This window comes from Condylostylus longicornis, unplaced genomic scaffold (assembly GCF_029603195.1).
Source record: "Condylostylus longicornis isolate FDR11 unplaced genomic scaffold, ASM2960319v2 ptg000022l, whole genome shotgun sequence".
NCBI classification, from domain to species: domain Eukaryota; kingdom Metazoa; phylum Arthropoda; class Insecta; order Diptera; family Dolichopodidae; genus Condylostylus; species Condylostylus longicornis.
In genome coordinates this window covers 5,699,406-5,718,474 of record NW_026577991.1, presented here as the reverse complement: position 1 = coordinate 5,718,474, position 19,069 = coordinate 5,699,406, and the positions used below count along the sequence as shown (strand labels likewise).

General features: G+C 23.1%; 1 protein-coding gene across 1 annotated transcript in view; it reads right to left on the bottom strand.

Annotated features, from left to right (window-relative positions):
• Positions 1-234: 234 nt before the first annotated feature.
• The window catches only part of LOC129606778 (fringe glycosyltransferase), a 224,949-nt gene continuing 206,114 nt past the window's right edge, over positions 235-19,069 (bottom strand). Inside the window, exons 5-7 of the mRNA XM_055517324.1 lie at positions 9,289-9,427; positions 3,286-3,466; positions 235-3,168 (exon numbers count right to left, since the gene is read on the bottom strand). Of these exons, the coding sequence (XP_055373299.1) occupies positions 2,936-3,168; positions 3,286-3,466; positions 9,289-9,427 (553 nt within the window). The 3' untranslated portion in view covers positions 235-2,935. The remainder of the gene's footprint in view (positions 3,169-3,285; positions 3,467-9,288; positions 9,428-19,069) is intronic.

Genomic DNA, 19,069 nt, shown 5'->3' with positions numbered 1-19,069 from the left:
AATAATTTTTTAAAATTACTTTTATAGTATACATTTTAAAATATTCTAATTCTCTTATAGAGACTAGATAATTTAAATTATTAAATTTTATTTTATATTACAATTTTTTTTTTTACAAATTTTAAGAATAAAATTATTTATGTACCTATATATTTAATTTAATGTATAGGATTTTTAAAATGATTATTAATTATTTTTACATTTAAAAAAAAAATTGCTTAACAAAGTTAATAATAGTATAATTGGAAGGCAAGTTTCTTTCAGAAAATTATATGATTGTTGTTTAAATATTTTCCATATTTTAAAATTCTAGAATCTAGGGGAATGGAAGAACTATTGATTGCAGTTGTTTTTTGTTTTTCTTAAATTTAATAATAAAAATATTTTTAAAATAACAAATATGTATTCTTTAAAATTAATATTTATTTTTATTTTTTTATAAATTCTTCAAGTTTTATTCAAAGAATTTTAAATATTTTTAATAGTTTTAGGGTAATTTCGCGTAGGATACTTTAATTGCAGAGATATATCGCAATACTGCAAAATCTAGTTATCTAATCAGTTAATATTTTAACATGCACAAAAATCTGCAGGATTTCAAAATTAATGTAGTTTTTCATGCGCATAAAATGTGTAGATAATGAGTATTTGGAGCATATAGAAAAATTTATACATGCATAATTTTTACATTGCTACATGTGTTGTGGTTGTAATTTAAATACCTATATATATAAAAATAACAAAAATTAATACAGAATTTTTTATTAGATAATTGAAAGGACTATGAATATAAACAAAATTAATGGCAGCAAATGTCACATCAAGAGCTGCCAAGTTATGTATTCACCTCAAGAACTTTATATGCAATGTCAATAAATGCATATTACAATGTTATATCTAGATTGTACTCAAACGTAGTAGTGTTGCAGTAGTATATATCTGCAAGATTGAAATCAGGGATATGTTCAGTTTACATACAATTACCGAATTTATTTAAGAATTAAATTTTCAGATTTATTGAAGAAATATTTTTACGATTTTACTTTGTACATGTTAAATAACTAGGAAAATTTAATGAATACCATGACATGTTACAATGTTATAACTAATGTTATAAAGAAAAAGTAAATTAATTTTTAATAGCCTTAATTTTTAACAGCGGTAGTTGCAATTTTAAAAAACATGTAGTTCAATATAAAAATCCTTTGAATAAAATTTAAGAATATCAATTTTAACATAATAACTCTTAAATAAACTTATTTTTTTATGAAATTTTTGACAAATTTTATAAATTTGTTAAAAAAACAATCTTATATTAGTAAATCACAGTTAAATATTTTAGTTTTATAATGTTTTCATTTAATTTTTTTTCCTACTTAATTTATTTATTAGCAACTACTTATTTGCAAATTATAGTAGAATTTATATATGCGGTAATTATACAATTATAATGTATAGCTATTATAATTTTAATTTACAAATATAATTAAATTTTACACAAGTTTCATATATTTACAAATTTTTGAATTTATTTAAAAATATTCAATCTTATATTTTTACCGGAATACGTCTATAATATTCTGAAAACTGCATAATTGAAACAAGTATTTTTATAAATGCATTTGAATAAAAATTTCAAGTCACATGCATTTAAATAAGGTCTTATACTATAGAATATTTTGTAAATGCTTCAATTTTTGAGTCTACATAAAAATCCGTAAAATATTAACACATTCTTTTCTTCGCATCACCTGAAGCGATGTGATATTAAAAAGTATTTTGTTTTACAGTAAACACTTAAATTTTAGAATTGTTTTTATTCAACCCATTGTATCGAGTGGTGCGACTAACAGAATATGGATTATTATGTTTAAAAGCATTACAATGGCATTTAGAATGGCGAGTTAATTAAAATGGCTAAAAAATTCCTTAAATAATTTAAAATTTCGTGGTTATTTGCTTTCAAATAGTATAGAAAATGTCAAAATATAATATACTTTGAAAATGGTTTCTAAAATGTGATAAAATTGAATAATTTATCATTTTGATGCATTTTAACATATTAAAAAAAATCTGTTTTTGTAATGTAGTGTGGTATATGTTTAAAATATCAATTTAGTAAAATCTTACTATTACCGTTATTCTTTCTTACTTTTACCGTTAATATAATGGAAGTCGTATATCTATAAACATTAATTTGACATCAGAATTTGTCTGACGGAAAATAATAGAAATTAGTCTATTCTCATCAGATATTCTATCAGAATTTTTAAAAATAAAATGACGATAATGAATATTTTGTGATAGTTTGGAGTAGCGATCAGCTAACTTTTGTTATGGTAATAATTTGCGTAGCAAAGTTTTTAAATTTTGATGTAAAGTCTGAGCGCCATCAAATAATTTCACGTCTGATAAATAAACAGTCATCAGACTTTATCTACGATTTAATCTTAGATTTTATCGTAAATGTAAACATTACTCTAATAATATTCTGTCATTAAAATGTGAGTGTATATTGCAAAATATAACTTAATTAAAAAATGTGATTTAAATTTAAAATATTTATAAAAGCGAAAGAGACCCTTAAAAATTAATAATATGCTTAATCTAAAAATATCATTTTACTGTGAAATTACTAATTAAAATTTAATTATTTAATTAAAATCAATTTTTTTTTTCTAGAGAGGTGCTCCATTATAATTTAACATATAATTATATTAAAATAATTATTTTAATATAAAATTTTTTACATTTTTATCATAACAAAAAAATACAATTTATTTTTTATAATAATTATTCTGTGCTTTTTAATAATAATAACAGCCAAGACTCAAAAAAAATTAATAATTAAAGTTTAAGAGTTCAAATTTTTTTAAAAATTATCTCTCATCTTTTTATAGTCATTTTTATTGCGCAAAATTTTATTATAAATTTATCACCTTGGACAAAAACTAAAATATGGAAATAAATGACAATGTAATGAATAAAAACGTTTCGGATCGGTTTTTTGATCGAAACCATCAATTTTAACAACATTCCATTCATTTTTCATTCGAGCATAACTGAATGATACCTGATCGTGAAATGTTTCCGGTCGAATAAATTCCATTGGTTCTAAATGTGAATGAAAATTATCAACAACTGTTAATGGTACTTTTAATAGATGTTCTGTGAATTAAAAAGAAGAAAGAGAAAGAAACAAATTTAGAAAATCATACAGAATTTTCAATTTACAATAGAAAAATTCGGAATTTTTTAAATATTCAAGATTCTTGCTATACTCACCAATTATAAAGCCCATCGTTACATCATCTGGAAAACGTATTTTATCACCAATACTAATGAATTTTCCTCCACCAGCTATTGGTAGCATTTTTAATGTTAGAGCACGACTTAAACAGAAACCAGCGCCACCAGTTGCAAACCAAAATGTAATTTTCTTATTTGTTGGAATGGATGAATTTTTCTATAAGAAAAAGAGAAAAAAATATTTAAAAATAAAATATCAAAAATATTTAATTAATTTTAATAACCATAACTAAACTAAATTGAATAAGAAAATCAAAAAGTTAACCACAATCTTTTTTAACAGTTTTTTTTTTAAATGAAATTCTGTTTGTGTTTTTCTCTTTTGTTTTTCTTGGTTTCTCGGGAAGTGTTTGAAAAAATTGCTTTCTTTTTTTAAACCACAAAACACTTATACGAAAGTTTATTATCTTTATTGAATTTTGTTTTATATCCCAGATAGATTTTAAAAAATTTGTTTTGAAGATTAAAAAAATATAAAATGTGGAACAACTAACGAAAATACTGACATTCAAAAATTTTAAAAATTGGGGTTCAATGTACATAATTTTTGATTTTGTTAAATAAAAGTAAGAGAAATGAATCGAGCTACTTCATTCAGTATTGTAAAAATATTTTGGATATATTGTTTTAAATTTTTTACATCTAAAACTCTCATTTAGTGTCAAAACAGATCCCAAGGTGGAGAACAACAGCGGAACGGCTAATTCAATTGAGGGCTGGCAGTAAAATACGAATTTAGGCTATTAACTTGCCCGCGGTTAAATCGTGGCGCTAATTCGGATTGATTCTGTTTTTCTTGTTCTGTTTTAACAGACTATACGCAATTTTGAATGCCACTATTTTGAATATCAAAGATGAAAATTTATAAAACATGTTTAACAATAATTGATAATTTTGGCATTTTCTAAATGTGGCTTATCTTGTAATTCTAATTTCTAACTTTGAACAACTTTGTAATTACAACTATTTTATGTAGCTTATAAACATTTTTTTTGTCTTAAATGTCTCCTTTTAAGACAAAACCTTGTGCAAAATAAATTTTTTTCCTTAAATTTCTTTTTATTAATTATTTTACATTTAAATTCATTGAAAAATTAATTCAAAAATTTATTTTTCTACCAGGGTCTAAAAATACGAGTAATTGTCCAAAATATTCAATGTCTATAATGGAATTTTAAAATTTGAGTTAAAAAATCGATCGAAAACGTTATCGGCAAATGTTATATGATACTTTTTTTTTTACTGTTTTTATATTTTGATTTTATTTTGAATATTCAAAATCGATTTGCATAAAATTTCAATCAATTTGCGCTCACCACAAGAAAAACTAAAAAAAAAATGAACGCGTTTATATTAATTTCTTAAAGCTATTCGAAGAACAAAAACCCAATCAGACTTAAAACTTTACAGAATATGCAGAGACAAAATAACTTTAAAACTAAACCGCTTTTAAATTTTTTTCTTATGTTTTGTGTATATGGTCGCACAAAGTTCATTTTTATATATGAGAGATGAGTTTGAAAGGGTGAATCAAGTCCCTATCTCTTTTACTCGTTTACGCTCGTTTTCTTGATGGTTTAACTTAATGTTATTTTTTAGTTTCTTTGCTTTTTCTCCTTTGCTTAAATCGAATCGATTCAGTTGATTGAGTTTACAATTAATGTTTAAAAATATGAAAATTGGCAGGTCACTTTAAAAGGAGTTCAAAATAAATAATACAAGAATTGGTTTGGAGTACACTTATACTATTGCAAATTCATAATGTTTTAGCCAAAAGTAAGAATCACTTTTTAATTGTATATAAAGTGATTTTTTGGAAAAGCCGGGTATATACATAAGGAAGAAGAGAAATTTTTTAAATGGGGAATACTTAAAAAGAGGAAAAAGGATTTAAAGACTTTGATTTATTGGTAAAGAATAATTTTTTTTGTCTTTTGTTTCTTATGCGCATAAAAACAAAAGAAAAATTATTGCTTTCTGTCAATTTCTTCTTGTTTTTTTTTTGTTATATTTTCGGATATAATAATGGTAGTAGCATGTAAAATGCCATGCCAATAGCCACAAGTCAAATTGAGCATAAAATAAAGCAAAAAAAAAAATAAGAAAATCGGTTTAGAATTTCACTCAAAATTAAAAATACGAAAATTAAAACAATAACAAAAATGAATTGAGAAAATAAAAATCGATAACTGTTGATGTCAATTCGATTTTATCTTTTCGAACAAAAAATTTAAAGGAAGAAATTTCATCTTTTTTTTTTGCAGTTGATTTAAATTTAACTTTAAATATTTTACGGTAAAAGGGATTTTATGAATTCTTTACTCAATTTCGAAAATTTGCAAATATGGAATTATGTAACAAATTTTATATTGATGCTTATTCTAAGTATCACTAAATAATCACTAATTGAAATCACAAATCAACTGATACAAATGATTCGTGTCTATAATAAAATTTTTGAAACCTTTACGATAAATGCCAATATCACTTAGTGACTCGAAACTACAATAAGTCCGATTGTTATTTGTGATTTAACGAAGCTGATATTGCGGTCTGTTTAATATTTTTAACATAAAAATATTCAGTGAATCATTGACAAACTATCAATTTCTAACTGACATTTGTTATAGTTAAAATAGAATATAGTTATTGTTAAAATAGAATAGCAGAGCCCATTTTTAAAATTTAATTGTTCTCTTCTCAAAAAAAATGTTCTCGTCCCTTCTCATTTACCGTAACAATATTTTTGTGTAAATAAACTGTAATATTAATGAATTATTTATGACGTGAAGTGTAATTTTTATGATTGGTATTATTTAACTTACAAAATTATTTATTTTAACATTTTTTTACTGCAATAAATATATGATTTTGTCAAAAATTCCATAAATTTCAGTTCTTATATAATTTACATAAATGTTACTTTTTAGTTTTTAAAATTTTTAAATTTTTTAAAAACTGCACACGAGTTTTATTGTGCTTTTAGTTAGGAAATTAGCTCTTCTATTGTTTAAAATTTAAAGATTTTGACAGAAATTACATAAAACAATGTTAAATTTTATTTGGCTATTTTATTTATTTCTGATTGCTGAAATCCCACGCAATTGCACACCCTGCTGTAAAAAACCCTTTTTTCGGTAATTTAAATTCAATAGTTTTGGTAGAAATCAAATATATCCTATTGTGGTATTAATCAATTTATTGATTCTAAATTTAATAAATCAAAAAGGGAACAAATTTAAAATTACTAAAATATATAAATAATGACGTATATTATATAGGAATTAAAATTTTATATTATCATGTGTTGCCTTCTACTTCGATAAAAAAATATCAGTTGTCATAAATTTTTGGAGTTTATATATTATGGTAAAACAATACTTTTATTTTAAATTTTAGATAATTATCAAAATTGTACAGTGTATAAAATAAAATATGTAAATTATATATACATAAGTATAATAATATATGCATAAGTGTATATAATATACGTAAATCTGAGCCCTTCCAATATAATGAAGACTTTTTAGAGAAAACATTTAAGGCAAAATATGGCTCATATATTCACGCATACGTACATAAGTGAAAATTTTGTAATTTGATCCGATTTTTAACATAATGATAATTTAAATCATGATTTATGTAACAACAATTGCATATAATTTAAAATAATATATATGCATAATGTATAACTGCTTAAAAAGCACACACACAACACAGTCATACACAAATAAATTAGAAGACATAAATAATGTATTTGAGTAATTTAAAAATTTCGTTAAATAAAATATTATATAGCTATAGCTATATATAAATGTGATTCAAATAAGCTTTCATTAAAATTCACACCCTTAAAATTTGTAATTAAAAACAGATGATGTCGATCTTGGAATATGTTTAAGAAACAAAAATATATAAAATAGAATTGAATTCTTTATACATATTTATAAGCATGGAACAATAATAAACGTGATGAATATGGGACCATAATTTTAAAATTAATTTTGGAAATCAAAACTTAATTCTATTATTTTGTATAAGTGAATATTTTGTATACAGTGAGTGTTAAAAATATTAAAGTACTTTACAATTTCGAACTATAGATAATTCTTAAAAAAAAATTTCATTATGATTTTTCTTTGATAATGACAGATTCAGTAAATATGGGATAAATAGTCAAAAATTGCAGTTGGCATATTTGCGTAGTGTATACGACAATAACAAGGGGGAACAAATAAAGGCAGCAGAACGCAGGATTTTCAAGGCAAGGTATGCTTTAATAGTTTAAGGGCAACCTGGAAGTCAACCTACATAGCACGAGGAACCAAAATAATATTTTATATAAGATATTTAATAATATGAAGAATATTCTGGCCACGACAAATTAATAACCAAGAGCTGTGGACCAAATTTTATCGATGCCTGTAAATATTTATAGAATTTATAACAACATATTTTTTTTTAAATTATATAGAACTAACATATATATGCACATAGACAAGCACACATTTATATACGAATAAATTAATGATAATTGAAGTTGTTATAAAATAAGGGAATAAAGAAATATGTACGTGTGGCACCTCCTTTTTTAAATATTAAACTTAATTCATTTGATTGCTCAAACACCTAACTATTTTTATTCGTATATAGTATAATCAATGAAAAGAGAAAATAAAAATCTTTGTAGCAATAATTTAGGTTCAATTTGTTGTATAAACATATTGTATTTACCGAGAAAGGTATTTATTGAGAGAAAATTAAAAAAAAAATTTCTTGAAACCCGCTTACAATTCCCTGATTTAATTAAACAAGAAGAGAAAATATTTATTGTGTCTGTACCAAAAAAGAATTTTTTATTAAATAAATCTCATTATTAAAATGTGTGATGCTTTAATCAACGGTATACGCATTTCTATATATACGCAACGCACCTTTATTTATTATGTCACCCTCTCTCACTCTCTATGCGTATATTTTCTATATAATAGATATAAACAAACAAACATTAATATTAATTCAATTATAGATTTTGGCTGTCAAATAATTAATGATTTCTAATTTATCATTTTGTTATTAAAATTATTTTTGTTTTGTATTTTGCCCTATAGTAATGTAGACTGGGTCTAGCTAGGTAGTGTGATGGCGATGATGACTTGAGATAATAGAAGAAATTTTTTATTTTATCTTCTATATTTATTTTACTTAAATCTACCAAAATTCTTGAAATTTGTTTTACTTATAGATTTTTTTGTTTTGTATTCTTTAATATTATTAAAGCGTAAAACTAATGATTTCCTCATTAAAAAGTTACTTAGAGATTTTTTAGATCCAAAATTTATTATTTTTTTTGGAATTGAAAATGAAATAAGAAGTCAAGTAATGGAAGTGAAGATTGGAAATAGCAACGAGATTGACAAGAGTAACTTACATTTCTTTTGTGGAAACTCGTAATTTTGATTTTTATTTTGTTTTTTGATTTTAAATTTTTTAACGATAACTTCAGTTTTAGTGCAGCTGAAAATTTCTTAATTCAAAAAATGCGTTTACATTTCAGGAGTATGCCGAGTATTCTTCTAATGAATACCTTTAACTAATGCAGACAGAGCTCAAGAAATGTGTTTTACAGAAGAAGAAATTGCAAATTATTTAAAAAAATTGATTGTGAAAAGACAGCAACTCATTGGAAAAATTAGAAGTTTTTAGCAGTTATTCGCATTAGTTGTGTAATTATATTCGATGTGTTACAAAAATGCACCTAAAAAATGTTCATACAAATATCGTATGATAGACAATTTTAAAAATTATATTATTAGCATTTAAAATGGGATGCACCTTACTGAAAAAGATTATTATGTATTAAAATACGACAAATTTCGAATCCTGCACTTGTACATTAATCAAAACCTACGTATTATTAGAATTAAATGTTTAAAATTATTATTTATTTTACGAAGGTATCGAATTTATTACACTTACACTATCCAAATGAATTTCTAATGGTGATGATATTGATGGTTTTCCTAAATACCAATCAACAGCTGGATTATATTCATCTAGTAAACGTACTAAACGTGGTATATTCACATAATTATCATCATCAAAATGGCAGAACCATCTGTAAAAATAATAAAAACGTAAAGGTATAAAAAAAATTTATAAAATTTGAAAAATATGTCAAAAAATTTTAAAGCAATGAAAAATATTCTTAAAATTTTATAATTTAACTTATTATAGTAATTGAAATTTTAGTTTTAAAATTAGCAGTAATTAAAGAAATATTAGCTGTAAGATTTAGATTCAAAATTTAAACAAAAATGTTAATTAAATTATTATTTTTTAGGGAAATTTAAGAATGGAAAATTTAAACGACATCAAATATCCTTCAACACTAAATGATCTTTTAGTATTATCTTTAAATGATAAAAAAAATTTTAGTGCTGGTCATCGTTCTCTATTAGAAAATTTTCTACGTATTTTAATGACAATACTTGAAATTAAACCGGAATGTATTAATATTGAAACAATCAATGATTTGACAGTAATAAACCAGTCATTAAAAAGTGATAAATCCGATTCCATTAATTATGAAATTTTTAAAGGAGTACAATTTTTTAGGAGTCCTGAAGATTTCACGGAACGTAAATCGTATGTAAGCCAACGTAATAGTCAAATTATAAATCAAAATATTATACAACAAAAAATTGATTATATTGAATGTGAATTAACAGAATTGGAACAAAAGGTTGACAATTTTATATTAGAATATTATCGAAGACTACCAGCATGTTACGACAACAATAACAACATTAATAATATTAATTGGTCTGATAATAGAATCGAAGTAAAACAAACTTTGGGCTTGAATAAATCGAAGAAAAGAGAAAGTCTTGGAACAAAAAGTAATATTACAATTAACGAGTCTAAAAATATTTATTATAATAATTTTGAAATGAAAAAAGCAGTACAAGATTCATCTAATTTTTTAAACAATCAAAATTTTTGTGATATACAAAAATTATTTGTACCAAAAACTTATAAAAATAACCATTGTAATCCTGTTAATAACATTGCATGCCAATTAATAACTGATAAAGATTTTTTAACTGAAATTATGAAACGAATATCATGTCCGATTATTGAGAAAATATGTAATTTTGAAAAAGGAATTTTTGAATTAAATGAATGTTTTTTAAAATTTATACAAAAAAATGATGAAGAAATTAAAAAAATACCAACAATTGAAGAATGTATAAATGAAATTAATAATTTAAAAACACAAATGGCCAAAAAAGATGATGAATTGCTAAAAACATTTGAAGAAATACAAGAAATTTTAGATACAAAATTTGATAAATATCACGTACCGGCAATGAAAAAATTCTTATTAGATACAATTGAAAAATTAACAAAAATTGTTAATGAATTAAAATTAAAAATAGAATGTCCAAAAGCTGAATTTTGTACAATATCAAAAAATTTAAAATGTTTATCATGTGGTCAATCAGAAAATCTTTGTCAATTAGTAAATGTTTCAAAAATACCAAAATTTTCAAATTTTAATATAAAATTATCTAAAGTATATCCTTTAAATTCTTCATTAAAATCACGTTATTCGGGTGGTAAATGGACAATTCAATATCCAGAAGAAAGAGTTTTTAGAAATTTTAATTTAAATAATGAATTTGGTTTGCAAACTGATCAAAATTATTTAAAAATAAATTTTATAAAAGGTACAAATGGTAAAATTTATAGAGCTGAATCAAATAATCAACATGTATTATCGAACGGTGTTACAGTAAAAGAAAAGAATGGTAATGAATGTTGCACAAAAGAAACAGAATGTTAATTGAAATTTACTAGTTTAAAATCAAATTTTGATAAAGACAAACTTTGCGTAATTGATCTTAAATCTCAGAATTCCGATAAAATCTTATAACGAGAAAATTGTTTTGTTACTTATTTGAAATTATTAATGTTAATATAAATTTACCCTTAATTTGAATGAATGAATTAATTTATATAATACACTATTAACTATTTTAAAGGTGTGACTAATAATTTCTTATCCTTTATTTTTTGATTAATTGAAAATGCACGCAATATTGTTGACAAAATTTAACGAAACACTCATTTATAAAATATGAAACCAAAAAAAATCAATTCAAACTATTTAAGGTTCCTAAAGAAGCAGATTTCATTTGGTATAACTTGAGTTTAAAAACTAACTAAATTACAACTTTAATATCAAAATGAAGTTTTATTAATATTATTTTTGTTATTCCACACATTTAAGGCAGGTATTACAAAAAGATCGAATTAAATAAAAACAACATTTTACTAGCAAAGAAAGGCGAAATTTAATTGCGTGACAAAACTTAAAGAAGAGAGGAGGAGTTAGGGGATAATTTTGTTTTCTGGAATAAATTATTATGCTCGTGAAATCTCAGTATTGGATCACTAATTTTTGAAAACGGAATGGAAGAACCAAGTGCGACTAGTAAGCACATTTGTTTAAAAAATTCAAAAATATTGTAAATCATTTTATACCAGAATAATCCGTAAAAGGGAAGTGTTACGATTCAAAAAAGCAACATACTTTTTATGGTCTATATACATATGTGATTTTATTGACTGGAAAATTTTTAATTTTAAAACAAATAAAATTGTTTAGTCGCAAAGGTATAAATATTGCAATTTTTCATAAAAAAAAACTTGGGAGTGGTAAGTAGATTTTTTTGTTTCTTATTTAGAAAAATCTTAATTATTATGTTTTATGTCAAAAATTTACTCTAATTTTTTTTAAGGTGAAATTTTATCAAGATATTTGAATTATGTTGTTGAATTTTTCGACATTTTAGGTTCAAAAATAAATGCATACATGTGCTTTTCAAATTAAGCTGTGAAATTTGCTATTTAAGGTGTTCAATATTATGTTCATTTATAGATATTTTTTTTGGATATTGCTTAGATATACGATTAAGATTTGTCAAAACTGCAATTATTCTTTAATCTGATGTAATGGAGTTGAAATAAAATAAGGTAAATTTAAAGGTATTATAATTAGAAGATAGCCATTAACAAATTATTTCTCAGAATGCTCTCCAAATTTAGCTCTTATATACAAACACATTTTTCATAAATTATTTTAAGTTATTTATAAGTCATTAATTAATTACACGCGCTCGAGGCAGACTGTTACTCCGGTTATCAAAACAATCTAGTTATTTAATCATTTAAAAATTTATTTTATATAGAATTATAATTTTAAAACTGAAAAACTCTTATTTCAACAATATTCATCTTAAAATTAATTATCTTGACCTCATGTTTAGCTTCCTTTTTTTATATTAATCTGCGTTTTGTAAAAAAAAATCTTGCATATAATCCAAATTAAATGCAACTTCTGAAATGCTTATAGATTTTTCTTCAATTCTATATGCAGATGTGTATAATTATTAAAGAAATACAAATATTATTAATGCATTAAGCTACTTAAAACAATATATAGAAAGCTTATTTTCAAGTATAGATTATGTAAGTCGTGTACGATCAAACCAACGTTCTCGTTACTTCTTATATTTTCTAAATTTAAGAGAGAATAACCAATAGAAGTCAAATTCTAGTTTAGTGGTTACTTATAACATATGCACCTATGCTTGTAATATATTAAATTTAAATCTTTAAATAGTCACGAGTTTTAATCAGATTTTCCACATATAGTGCACATATGAAGAGACAAAAATCGAGTTATTATAGAGGCTAAATAACTCGGAAAAAAAAAGCAAAAAATAATAATAAAAAATTATTCGCGACCAGCCAACAACGAATTTTAGTTAACCATATTCAAAAAAAACCATAAAACAAAAACTCTGCGGGTATGCTAGAAAAAAAAATTAAAAAATATTAACAAATTTCTTAAAACTTCAGTACCAAGTAATTTTGTATCTCTGTTTAAAAAAAAAAAAAAATTAAAGCAAACAAGACTTTTATGTGGATTTAATTGAATTGCATATCTGAATAATACTGAACTGAACAGAGAGCCCAGAAATCCAAAAATGAATAAATTCCTCATTTTAATATTATGAAAATAAGGAAAACAACAATAATAAAAAAAATATAACAGATGTTGAGTAGAAATCCATTCATTTTCTTTAAAATTCTTTTACTTCAAAATAATCGAGCTCTCGTTCGTTTGAAAAATGAATTTTATAATAGTCACTTTAGTGTACAGGGTGTGCGATACAAAAGATTTTTAGCTTCGTTATGGTAAAAAATTGAAGAAAGTATGGCAGATTAGTTGAGTGGTTGATGTTGTAAGTTAGCTCAGAATGAACGAAGTTGTTATAAGTATAAAAATGTATGTCAACTGACTCAGTCCGCTTATTAAGTAATTTGTTTACGTTCCTGATTTCTACATCCCAGATTTTTCATTTAACACTGTGACATCCATACAAATTAATGCCAATCTGGACGACCAAATGTAACCAATTCTCGTCTTCTAGGTCTTAAAGCAGATATAAATTTTTTGGAGTAAGAAACGCGCGGCCAATTATTCCAATTATCGACTATGGAATACGAATCCATCTGTACATACATTAATCGACCACTTATATATTATAATACCGTATGACAGTTTTATGTATATTTTATGCGTTTTTTTTGTTATATTTTTTAATATTTTTTATTTTAAGAGGTTTTAGTTTCAATTCTGTTTTTGATAGAAAACATATGCACGTGGCCTGTAACATTAGTGTACGAGTATATTAGTATAACATGATATACGAAGTTACAAGTTTTTGTTATAAGATCAATTTTTCCAAATTAAAGCACAACAGTGCGACTTGGATTCAAACAAACATTTATTATTGTTATTATATGGCATGGTTAATTTTATACATTATTTCCTACATCTATTTATGAATATAAAAAGTTTAGCTTGAAATTTTCTATTAAGTGTTTTAATAAATGTGATGTTGATTACTATATGGATTTAAAAGAAAAGAATGAATAAAAACACTTAACATATAAGACGGTTCAACTTTACATTTAGAAAAAATACAAGAAGACAACGAAAAAAAAAAAAATTAATATTAGAAATGACAAATTGAATATTGAGGAAATTGTACTAAAAATTTTTTTTTGTATGTCATTTTTATTGTTGTTTTTTTAATCTTTTAATGTTCACTTTTATATATTTGTAATATTATACGCTTTGGAATTAATTAAATGTATCATTTCTATTTTTGGTTTTAGCCTCCTAGCTTTTTGCTAACAAAAAATGCCATTTTAAAAAATATGGAAAGCAACATAACCTAGAAGGCATAATGGCAGGCAATATAAATAATATGCTAGTACAAATAAAATATGTAAGTATTGAATAGATCTGATTATACCGTAAAGTTTATGTATGTATGTAATTTAATTTGTTTTTTTTTTTTTAGAAAATTGGCTTAACGATAAAGAGCGCTGCAATATATAAGATTCCGTTTAGGGTATATACCTATTAAGTGGTTGTACATAATTTTTTTTATTATTGCCTTGTATATTCGGGGCTCTAACTATTTCTAGCGCGGTTATATTATGTTATAAAAGGATTAATAAAATAGTAGTGAAATTCCAATTTATGCAATTACATACATACTTTACTTATGTACATACATGATCATTATTTTGTTTTGCTTCAATTTATTTGAAATTATGTTGAAAAAAAAATGTTGCTTTTGATTGGTATGTCTATGGACTTATGTATGAATAATACAATATGAAGCTCTAGTTAAAGAAAATCTTTTTTTATAATTTTAAAATTTTAATAGATTTTTAGTAATATTTAATGTATAACGTTCATATTCGTAACATTTAAGGTAAAATTTTAATTTAATAACTTGAATGCCTATAACTGTAGCACAAAACATAAAAATTTATTTGATTTGAAATTTTTGACTATAAATGGTATTTTATAATATAAAATACTTGTATAATTACATACAATTTTCAAATAATTAAATAAAATTAAAATTGTTATGAAAAGTATATTACATATATTAATAAAATTATGGGACCCATGTTTATTAAACACCATAAAATTTGTAATCTATTTATAGATTTGAAATTTTATTAGAATGAAATTTTATTTTGTTCATAATTTTTATTAAATTTGTGTTGCTTGAAAATTTGCAATAAATTTATAGTTAGGTAATACAATGTTGATTAGGCTCATTCTGATTTCGAGTTACTCAAATGTATTACATCCTACATACACTTAAAATTTAAATAGTTTTTTTTTTTGCAAAATTACAACTTTTCAAAATTTAATAATTTTTCAAATTACTCTTGTAATCTTTGTTAAGGGATTTTAACAAATACATTGCTAAGAACTAATTTTCATAATTTATTTTTAAATTTAAATTAATTAGGATACGGAAATGATCTTTAAAAATAATTGTTGAAATCACTTTAATTTTAAGAAAAAATATATAAGGACAATTTCGAAACTCCTAAAAATATCTTAAAATTAGTTAATTTTTTGGCTATATTGCTCTCTATTCAATTTTTAATTACCCGATACATTCAAGAATTTATCAAAAATTTGAATGTTATATATATTTTAAATTGCAATTTTATATTAATATTAAATTTTCTTAAACGATATTCATACATAAATGAAATTCTAAAATATTTTAAATTTTAATGCAGAGCTATATAGGATAAGTTATGGAGCAATACATTTAATTATTTTAAGTGTTCTATATGTATTATAGCTGTCGTACATAAATTTCATTAAAATTTCTGTGAATACTCTTTTAGTAAAGTAATATAAATGATAGAAATCTTGGTATTGATTTGCTATTTGCCTATAACTGTTTAAGGATATAGCTATTGGATATTTCTGGTTTTGTTCTGATATGAAAAATTTGAAAATGATAACATTCTCTCTGTTTATATATTCTTAAATATCCTAAAATATATAATATGCTTGCGAATACATATTTACTTATTCATATATACGTATACTAAATGAATTTATTTAAGTATAATTTAAGTTGAAAAGATAATTTTCATCATACCGACAATCCAAAATTAAATTGAATTTCGTATATGCTTGTTTTGGAAGTGTCTTTTACTCACTCGTTATTAAATGAATAATTTGATTTTAGTTGACGTTTGTTCTGCTTTTTTGTGATTTTCAAGAGCTAATATGAATATTTATACTTCATTTGAATGACAAATCGGATTATAATAAAAGAACAAAAAAAAGTTAAAAGAAAACAAAAATTGAAACCATATAAAATAATTTAAAGTGTCTAGCACCCAACCATCATCATCTCACTCAAATTCTTTATTGCCTTAATAATTTTCAATCATTGTATTAACATTAAAAAATGACCAATGTTTAAGAATGTGTGTAGTATATAAGTTTATGCATAGTGGCAACTAAATATATTAAGAATATATTTGTAATAATTTAAATATTTTTGGGCGTGCAATGATGAATCAACTGTATGTATATATAGAATTGATTATAACAAAACAGGATTAAAATTCAAATATATTGTTAATAATTTATTTTGCAAAAGAGTAGTTTGTAAAGAATTAAAAAGTAGGTTGTAAAGAATTTCCTGTTTATTAATATCATTTTGGTTTTATAATCTTTCATATTTTATTACCATTATGTGTGGTTATTATTAGAAATTTATTGTATTACTTATGAAATTTTTAAAAATATTTAGGAAATTTCATTATCAAAATTGAACTCTTATTGAAATGATATTCAATATGTTAAAATATATTATTTTTAATTCGAATCGAAATTTTTGACAAAGATTAGATGGTTTTTGAATATATTCACAAAATTAATTATAAAAATGATGAAAATCGTTGATGTCATAGAATATGTTTTGAAATGAAACAATATTACATGATGATAGACTGTTGATGAAAATAAAATACCAAATTTTAAGAGATTTTATGAAATTTAGCCTAAATTTCTGCAATTTTATACATCGTATTTCACAGTGCGAAAATGAGAGTATCTGAAAAGAACAAATGCAGAGAAAGAGAGCGAGACAAATTCGAATGTGTCAAAATATTATATTTCTGAATAAATTTATTGTTTGAATTTAATAATTAGCAGCTTAGTACCAATCCAAAAGCAACTCATGCACAACTGCAAATGTACGAAAATTTTAATACTACACATTTTACGTATTGCAATACAAGAAATATTTGAAGTTTTTGACAAAAATGACATTATTAAAATTTTGCATTTCTGACATTATTGTCAAAATTTTTATATCAAAATATAAACAGAGCAAAAATTGCATTAATTTAATGGAATAGAATTTAAAATTTTAAGAATTCAATATGTAAAATATAAAATTTTGACAAGTTGAGTCACATAAAAATTTTATTTTTAAAAAAAATAAATAAATAAAAAAAAATTACGGATTTTTTTCTCAACTTGATTGTCATATGAATGTCAAATAACAAAGTCACATTTAAACCACATTTTATACATACATTTTTGTTCCGTTAAATATTTGCTATTTATAGTCTAGTATAAAAGCTGTGTAAAGCATTATAAAAAAGAAAAAATATAAAAGTTGAAATAAATTCTTAAAAGCATAAAAATGACAAAGTAAATTAATTTTAATATATTTTTTTTTCTTCATTTTTTTGTTTTTAATTTTTGTATATGTATATGAAAAATTATGAGCTAATCTTATACTGAAGTTGCATTAGTTTTAATTTTTCAAGCATATTATGTAGATTAAAATGAGTAGTTTGTTACTCAATACAATGTTATGTTATAAAACTTCAAATAACATTGCTGACCAACTATAAGTTATTAAAAATTTAGATTAAACAATTTGCTTTGTGTGATTTGAAATTAATTTGGAATTCTAAGGGCAATTGAGATTTTCGTTTTTGCATTTTTGCGACATACATACAATTTTCACATATTGCAACATATTATGTATATTAAGTAGATTGTCCGAGCAAATAGATTCATATCGTGTGAATTCAATGCCTATAATGAGCGAAAATCTTTTATTTTTGGCAATAAACACTATAAAAGGAGGCAATAAACACTTAATTTTTGGCACTTTTGCCTTAAAAAAAAAATAGTTAATTAACGTTCCAGTATCAAGTATTTCATCTAAATAACAGAAAGCTTGAAGACCAACCGGAGGTCAAATCTGAGCGGGATTTTAAAATTTGTCTTTAAAATTGTGACATGAAAAATTATTTTCCAATGCCTTTACACGCAAAAGTCTGAAAATATTCCAATTGGATTGGTGAATAATATAATTTTGAAAATTTTTAATTTTCTATAATTCGGTGTCTGCACAAGTTTTTTAAATTTTTTAAGTTTAAACTAAAATTCACATTTAAAATATCATAGAAATTTTTGTATATAAATAAATTGCATCAAATACCGTATTTAATGTAATAAACAAATTTTTCAGCTCCCTTGAGTTCTTAATAAACCTACATAATATGTATGTACTCCATTGTATTGCTATTCGGATTTAACTAGTATATTATAAAACTAATTAATGCTATATTTAAGATTAAAAGAGGTGAACTTAATGACAATAATAATAATAATAGTATAGAAACAGCAATTATTCTTTATAATAAAATAAAAAATAAGAAAATAATTTTTATAAAAAATAATTAAAATCTAAAGTTAACTTTTCATTCAATGATCATTAATAAAATTGTGTAGTTAAAAGACCTTAATAGCTCGTGTCAT